The following is an 8,217-nucleotide window of genomic DNA, read 5'->3' as shown; positions in this document are numbered from 1 at the left end:
CACATACAGATCTCGCTCGGTCATTTTAAAAGCTGCATGGCATTCCATAGACTCTATGAGCTGTAATTTTCCAGCCCTTTCCCATTAGACCGATTGTGGCAGGCATGCGGTGGTGGGGTGGGGGAGTGCACTGCAAACAACGCTGCGATGACGCTTCCTGCACAAATATCCGCGTGAAATTGTGCTTCAATGTCTACGGAGTCCTTTACCCGAAGTATGATTATTTGGCCAAATGGCAACACTGAGAGGTTACTTTCCCCAGATTTTTGAGTCCTTCCCGTCATGTGTTTGTCCCGGACACTTTCACTTTTCAAGCTCCAAGGAGGAGCTAGCCAGCGACACCTTCCGGGGAGAAAACACTCGTGCCGGCAGCATCCCTATTAGCGCGGATGCAGGTGGAGCTCCAGGGCCAAAGGGTTTAGTCCGGAGCGCTAAACAGCAGGCGGCGAAAGACGGAGGCTCGGACTCTAGGGTGACCCAGGGCAAGTGAGGTCCCTCCCTGGGCCTCGATTACTTTCGTGGTCTTTGATTCCAAACAAAATTAGGCGTAGTCTAGGCCTAGTGCTGGTGACCTCTAATGAATTCCTGGCCTAGGTGTCTTCTCCTGGACCTATCCTCCCTCCCCATCATCCTGCCTCTGCACAGCCCCATCTTCTCCAGCGGAGTCGGCTGAGCATGGCTAGAAAGGCTAAAGCAACCACGGCAATTAACCCCTATCGGTCATTTATTGCTTCTGCCCGGCTTTGGCTCGCTTCCTCCCTGGCGGCTCGGCTATCGAGTGCTCCGGTCTGAACCTGGCGTGCAGCCGAGGGCGGGTCGGTTCGGACATCTTTTACTTCTGCCTGGCTCCGCCCTCCCGTTGGGGGCCTCGCTGGTAGCACTGCGATCCGTGGCTCGGCCCGCAACTTACGCCCACTTTGCCTGCTGCGGGCGCTTCCGGTTCCGGTATCGGAAGCTGCTCGGGATCCGAGTGGTAGGGCATGGCGGGGAGCCGGCTGGAAACTGTTGGTAGCATTTTCTCACGGTGCGTGGACAAAGAGCGCCTCCCGCTTTCACGCTTTCTTGAGTGGGTCTGAGCTCTCCTGCTTCTGAGGGGTTGTGTTCAACGACGTTACCTCTTGAATCTCTTAGCTCTCTTGTTCAAGATCGCACCTCTCGCCTCCCCAAGTGGAGGTCTCCAGGAACGGGGAGGGAGGAAGGGGCTGAGAGACCTGGCCGGACTGTCTGCGCATTTTCCTTGACGGGGCGTGGTTGGGCGAGGGGGTGGGACGCACATAAGAAGATGAAAGGGTTAATTCCCGAGCACTGGTAGGTTGGTTTGGAATGTGGAACTATCCTACCCGTAGTTGGGGGACCCCCAGCTCTGCCCTCCTTCTGGTTATCTTCCGGGTTCCATAGGCTCGCCAGCGTCCCAGGCTGGGGCTACACTGATTCAGGGGCTCAGACAGGCTGTGGTCATTGACTGACCCTAGCTCTTTACTCTTCCTTAAGGACCCGGGACCTGATTCGGGCTGGAGTGTTGAAAGAGAAGCCCCTCTGGCTTGACATATATAATGCCTTCCCCCCATTAAGAGAGCCGGTTTTCCGAAGGCCTCGCTTGCGATACGGCAAAGCCAAAGCCGCTGTCCAGGACATCTTTTACCACGAGGATCGGATTAGAGCGTGAGTGCGGAAGCCCATCTGGTGGACGGGAGGCAGCAGAACTTCAGCAGGAAAGGTTTAGCCCGAAGTCTGGCAACTTAAGTAGGAATTGAGTCAGGGCTAGTTAGCCCTGTGGAGACGGTCTTGTCCATCTGGCCAGATTAGGGAATCAGTACCCTTCCCCCATGGGAGAGCAGTAGAAGTTCTGAGAAGCAGAACTTGGAGCCCAGCAATTGACTGATCATTGCAGTGGTAGCTATTTGTTTCTGCATATCTGTTTGTGACAGGCACTGTGCTAAGCCCTTAATAAATGTTATCTCATTTAGGCCTCTACGCCTGCAAGGTAGGTATCCTGTATCCTTACCCATTTTGGTCATGAGAACTATGAGGTTGACTTACTGGGCATTCACTGACAAAGCCTTTTTCTTCCAATACTGACGTTAGTTTTTAGTATATAGAATTTGTAGTTTCTTTTTCTCTAACTGTTCGCATCAGAGATTGTGCCTAATTGAAGTTAATATGTATCCCCTAGTCTCACCCCTATTCCTGGAAGTAAGAAACCAGTTTGTAAAGTTATTATATTCTCTGTTGAGGTCCAGGCACCTTTCATTTGAGGAGTTACCCCCCCCACCAGTTACCCCCTACCACCCACAGCAGAACAAGTATGTTTTGGCTCTGCTTGGAGATTGTCAGCGATATCGGGGCATTAAATACTTTTTCAGTACTTTTCTGCTTAGGTCCATTGCATGCACTTGGGATGCTTTCAAAGTCATTTATATTGTGTTTCTACTGTGTACAGCAGTGGAATTGGGTGATGGTCATTGGAGAATGTGGACTATTTTACTGCTTCCTCTTTTATTACTGTTAATATAATAAAAACAGCTTGTACTTAAATAGTTTTTTGAACCTTTATCTTTTTTGTTTTTTTTGGGGGGGGTGTTTTTGACATTTTTAAGAACTTAAAATACATCCCAGGTATATCAAAACCTGAATATATCGGGAGTTCCCGTTGTGGCTCAGTGGTTAGCGAATCTGACTGGGAACCGTGAGGTTGAGGGTTCGATCCCTGGCCTTGCTCAGAGGGTTGTGGATCCGGCATTGCCGTGAGCTGTGGTGTAGGTTGCAGACGCGGCTCGGATCTCGCGTTGCTGTGGCTCTGGCGTAGGCTGGCAGCTGCAACTCTGATTAGACCCCTAGCTTGGGAAACTCCATATGGCGTGGGAGTGGCCCAAGAAATGGCAAAAAGACCAAAAAAAAAAAAAAAACAAACCCTGAATATAAAAAGTGAAATCATAAAAATACTAGAAAACATGGGAGAATTTAAAACATAACCTGGGTGATAAAAGCTTTTCTAAGGAGTTCCCGTCGTGGCCCAGTGGTTAACCAGTCTGACTAGGAACCATGAGGTTGCGGGTTCGGTCCCTGGCCTTGCTCAGTGGGTTAAGGATCCGGCGTTGCCGTGAGCAGTGGTGTAGGTTGCAGACGCGGCTTGGATCCCGCGTTGCTGTGGCTCTGGCGTAGGCTGGTGGCTACAGCTCCGATTCAACCCCTAGCCTGGGAACCTCCATATGCCGCGGGAGCGGCCCAAGAAATAGCAACAACAACAACAACAAAAGACAAAAGACAAAAAAAAAAAAAAAAAAAAAAAAAAAAGCTTTTCTAAGCATGACATAAAACCCAGAAACCACACGTGAAAATACTAAAATTTTTTGCCCTCAAAACTACTTTAAGCAAAATCAAAAGGGAAACAATTTTGAAACATGTATGACAGAGGGCTAATTTCCTATTTATGCTGCTATAAAGTTTGCTTATAAGTCAATGAGAAAAAGACCAAAAGGAAAAATGGGCAAAGAACATGGACAGGTCACAGAAAAGGAAATTCATTTGCTTTTAAACACAGGAAAGCAAAACTGTAGTGAGCTATAATACTGCACCTGTGAAATTGTCAAAGATCAAAAACTTGGGGAGTTCTCGTCGTGGCTCAGTGGTTAACGAATTCGACTAGCAACCATGAGGTTGCAGGTTGGATCCCTGGTCCGACTCAGTGGGTTAAGGATCCAGTGTTGCCGTGAGCTGTGGTGCAGGCCTGTGGCTACAGCTCCAAATAGACCCCTAGCCTGGGAACCTCCATATGCCGTGCGTTTGGCCCTAGAAAAGACAAAACAAAACAAAACAAACAAACCAAAAAAACCTTGGAAAATATAATTTGGCCTGGATATGGGGAAATAGGCAGTCTCCTGCCTTACTGGTATGAGCATAAATTGGTACAACCCCTTTGGAAAGCATCTTGGCAATTTGGAAGGCCAGATTACAAATGCACATTCTTTGACCCAGTAATACTATTTTGAGGAATTTATTCCACAGGCTTATTTGCATAGTACACTAAAAAATACAAAGGTAATCATCGTAACACTATCTAAAGTAGCAAAAGACTAGAAACAATCTAGATGCATTGATTTGAAACGATCTCTGAGAAATATTAAATAAAAAGGCAAGATATATTTACTGTCCCCAGGGTTAAACACTGTGGCTGGGGACAGGGAATGATAGATGCATATTTATATGTATATTTTAAAAATTTTTTTATTTTTGTCTTTTTAGGGCCGCACCCGCAGCATATGGAGGTTTCCAGGCTCGGGGTTGAATCGGAGCTACAGCTGCCGGGCTGCGCCACAGCCATAGCAACAGCAGATCTGAGATGTGTCAGCGACCTACACCACAGCCACAGCAACATGGGATCTGAGCCATGTCTTCGACCTACACCACAGCTCACAGCAACACCGGATCCTTAACTCACTGAGCGGGGCCAGGGATCGAACTCGAATCCTCTTGGACATGGATGTGTATTGATTGAACATTCCTGGTTAGTGTTGTTTCCTGGGAGGAGAACTGGGGGGTTGGAAGGCAGAGGTGAGGAGTGTTACTTTTCACTGGGTAGCTTTCTGGAGCATTTGATGTGTTTACCGTGTCCATGCATTGCTTATTTATTTATTTTTTGTCTTTTTGCCATTTCTTGGGCCGCTCCTGTGGCATATGGAGGTTCCCAGGCTAGGGGTCTAATTGGAGCTGTAGCTTCTAGCCTACGCCAGAGCCACAGCAACTCGGGATCCGAGCTGTGTCTGCGACCTACACCACAGCTCACGGCAACACCGGATCGTTAACCCGCTGAGCAAGGGCAGGGATCGAACCCGCAACCTCATGGTTCCTAGTCGGATTCGTTAACCACTGCGCCACGGTGGGAACGCCCCTGCATTGCTTATTTAAAACAAAAGCTGTGGGGCTTAGGGTGTGTCGGTCACGTTATACTCGACCCCTCAGTGCCCAGCAGTTATTCTTTGTTCTGTTCTTGGCCACCATCTGTAATGGGAGATTGATATTTTGCTGTTTTGTATTTTTAGGAAATTTTATTCGGCCTATGGATCCGGTCCAAAAGCTTTTGATCTGTTCAATCCGAACTTCAAGTCCACCTGTCAACGGTAAGCCATTTTGCAGGTCCTGGGTTATGGTTTTTTTTTTTAAGGCGCTTTGTGGATTCCTCCTTGAGGAAAAAGATGTTCCTGGAGGAAAACCTGTCGGGGACACGTGTGGCGCTGCTTCACAGGCATGTCTTGACAGATCACAGACCTAAGATGTCACTGCTTGGAATTCTAGGTTTGTGGAGAAATACATTGAGCTACAGCGACTTGGAGAAACAGATGAAGAGAAGTTATTTGTGGAAGCAGGGAAGGCTCTATTGGCCGAAGGTGTCACTTTAAGACGAGTAGGAGAAGCAAGGACTGTGAGTATTTTCTTATCAAAACTATTACTAGGATCGGTTGTCCATTTGTCAGAGGTTAAAGGAAGGCTTGATTGTGGCTCCAGGTCAAATACTATTTTTTTTTTTTTTTGCTTTTGTCTTTTTAGGGCTGCACTCGCGACATGTGGAGGTTCCCAGGCTAGGGGTCGAATCGGAGCTGTAGCCGCCAGTCTACGCCACAGCCACAGCCATGCCGGATCCGAGCCGCATCTGCAACCTTCCCCACGGCTTACAGCAACGCTGGATCCTTCATCCACTGAGCACAGCCAGGGATCTAACCTGCAACCTCATGGTTCCTAGTTGGATTTGTTTCCGCTGCGCCACGACGGGAACTCCTCAAATACTATTTATTGGATTGACTAGACTAGAATTTTGTGGTAAAGACTGCTACCTGGAACGAATAAGCTGACATGAGGGCTTTTGAAGTCTTGGTTCTATAGAGATTTTTATCACGTTTATTGTTTGTTGTCAGTGAACTGGACCTGAGATGTTACCACTAAAATTTTTTTTTTTTTTTTTTGCCATTTCTTGGGCCGCTCTTGTGGCATATGGAGGTTCCCAGGCCAGGGGTCGAATCGGAGCTGTAGCCACTGGCCTACGCCAGAGCCACAGCAACACGGGATCCGAGCCAGGTCTGCAACTGCCAGCCCACGTCACAGCCACAGCAGCGCCAGATCCAAGCGGCACCTGTGACCTACACCACAGCTTGTGGCAACACTGGATCCTTAACCCACTGAGCAAGGCCAGGGATCGAACCCACAACCTCATGGTTCCTAGTCAGATTCTTTAACCACCGTGCCATGACGGGAACTCCATCACTAAATTTTTAACTCAGCGCTCAGATGTGCTTAGTTCTACACCTTCAGCCGAGTGAAAATGAGAATGTCCATGTGACGGACTTATGTCTGGTCTTTTAAGCAGCAGGAAGGTAGTCCCATTTCCCGGAAATCTGAGCCCACGGGTATCAAGCCCCAGACTGCGGTGGAAGAGAACCAGCCTTGGAAAGAAGTCCCGCAGGACCAGCCTTTGGAGGCTCCTGAGAAAGAGTCGAAAGGCCTCCCTCCTCCCTGAGAAACTTGCACACCGCGTGTACCAACGTCCAGACCGGACTCTCTGCATGAATGTGGAACTATTTTAACAGTTGAACTGTGCAAATGTTTCTCGATCTCTAAGGCATCACGTTTGCCGTCTTTCGGGTCCCATTTCTAGGTTGTCATAAAGCTCTGTCTCAGGGTTTGAAAGAAGCAGTTACGTGAACTTTCCTGTTCGGATGGTATTAAATAAAGAATTCCCTGGTGCTTATAAAGTAAATTTACTTGAAAATGGTAAATAGCATGAAGAAACCTTTATCTGTATTGTTTGGGACTCATTCTGAGTAGGTTTGCTTGAAGTTGTGTGGTCACATTTGATTTCCTGGGATGCTTCCCTTCTCTGGAGCCAGCACACTTTCCCTTCCTTGCCCACGAGGTGTGGTTCCCTGGCCAGCGGTTGCTGTCTGCAGATAATCTCTGTGCTTTTCGCTCGGGAGGCCAGGCTGACTCGTGCTGTCCCCCTTGTTGAGGGACAAAGGCCAAAACTATAATCTCATGGGTTGAGTGCTGGAGATGGTTAGCGTGGACCTGGACCTGGTAGGCTGCTCGGTAAAGATCTGTTGCATGAATGAATGGTGCCATCCAGCTGAAGACTGAATCCCGACGATGCCTGCAGGTAACCGGGATGCTGGGAGGGATGATGCTTCCCTCCCCACTCCGCCTGCCTCCCCGGTGTCAGTCAGGTTGTGCTTGGCAGTTTTGTACCAACAGTCCTCCTGTGTTCACTTCCTTATCTTTTACTAAATAAATGCAATACCCCTCAGCTACGAGTTCTCAGCTCTCAGTAAGAAGCTGCTCCAGAAGTTTTTTTTTTGTCATTTTAGGGCCGCACCCACAGTATATGGAATTTCCCAGGCTAGGGGTGGAATCGGAGCTGTAGCCACCGGCTACACCACAGCCACAGCAACAGCAGATCTGAGCCGCGTCTGTGACCTACAGCACAGCTCACGGCAACACTGGATCCTTAACCCACTGAGTGAGGCCAGGGCTTGAACCTGCGTCCTCCTGGATACTAGTCAGATTTGTTTCCCCCTGAGCCAAGGCGGGAACTGCCAGGACTTTCTTACTTGAAAACTCATGTAGCTATTCTCCCCTGATCTTTGGGTACCGTCTCTTCTGTCTCCCAGCAGGTTAGGGCGGGGTCCACACCCCCAGCCTGGACACTTCCTTGCACGTGGTGCTTAGTTCATGGAAAGTCCGTGAGTACACGAGGCAAAAGCCCTTGTCAGCCACGTGGCTTCTCCCCCTCCTTTGTCACTGTTTTGCAATTCCTATCATGTCGAGGACGCTTGACTTTTAGAGGAAGAAGTAAATGACATCCCTTCAGCATCAGGCAACCACTGGGTGCTAGATACCTGGCTGGGCCTTGGCAGGAGGACTTAAGCTGGTGGAGGAGCTGGTTCTGTTCTCAGAGAAACGTTCGGGAATCACTCATTACGTCTCTAAACCTCATGTTGCTGGAATTTAAAAGACTGTGTTGGGAGCTCCCATCATGGTGTGGCAGAAACAAATCTGACTAGGAACCATGAGGTTGCGGATTTGATCCCTGTCTTTGCTTAGTGGGTTGGGGATCTGGCGTTGCTGTGGCTCTGGTGTAGGCCGGCAGCTGTAGCTCCGATTAGACCCCTAGCCTGGGACCTCCATATGCTGCAGGTGCGACCTTAAACAAAACAAAACAAAAAAAGAAAA

General features: G+C 48.8%; 1 protein-coding gene across 2 annotated transcripts; it reads left to right on the top strand.

Moving 5' to 3' along the window:
- Positions 853-6,748, top strand: MRPS23 (mitochondrial ribosomal protein S23). 2 transcript variants are annotated; one of them, XM_005668966.3, is made up of 5 exons: positions 853-1,024; positions 1,492-1,662; positions 5,040-5,117; positions 5,293-5,419; positions 6,356-6,748. In XM_005668966.3, the coding sequence occupies exons 1-5, from the start codon at positions 981-983 to the stop codon at positions 6,506-6,508; spliced, it is 573 nt and encodes a 190-aa protein (XP_005669023.1). In that variant the 5' UTR covers positions 853-980; the 3' UTR covers positions 6,509-6,748. The 2 variants fall into 2 exon arrangements, with proteins under 2 accessions (XP_005669023.1, NP_001230742.1); NM_001243813.1 differs by having other exon boundaries at positions 947-1,024; positions 6,359-6,748.

This window comes from Sus scrofa, chromosome 12 (assembly GCF_000003025.6).
Source record: "Sus scrofa isolate TJ Tabasco breed Duroc chromosome 12, Sscrofa11.1, whole genome shotgun sequence".
Classification (NCBI taxonomy): domain Eukaryota; kingdom Metazoa; phylum Chordata; class Mammalia; order Artiodactyla; family Suidae; genus Sus; species Sus scrofa.
This window is presented reverse-complemented; position numbering and strand designations above follow the sequence as displayed.

What these genes read in the sequence shown, in the direction of transcription:
- MRPS23 (XM_005668966.3), top strand. Translation starts at nt 981, where the DNA reads ATGGCGGGGAGCCGGCTGGAAACTGTTGGTAGCATTTTCTCACG. An exon ending in GTTGGTAGCATTTTCTCACG is followed by an intron (nt 1,025 to 1,491) that starts GTGCGTGGACAA and finishes CTCTTCCTTAAG; the next exon opens with GACCCGGGACCTGATTCGGG. An exon ending in CACGAGGATCGGATTAGAGC is followed by an intron (nt 1,663 to 5,039) that starts GTGAGTGCGGAA and finishes TTGTATTTTTAG; the next exon opens with GAAATTTTATTCGGCCTATG.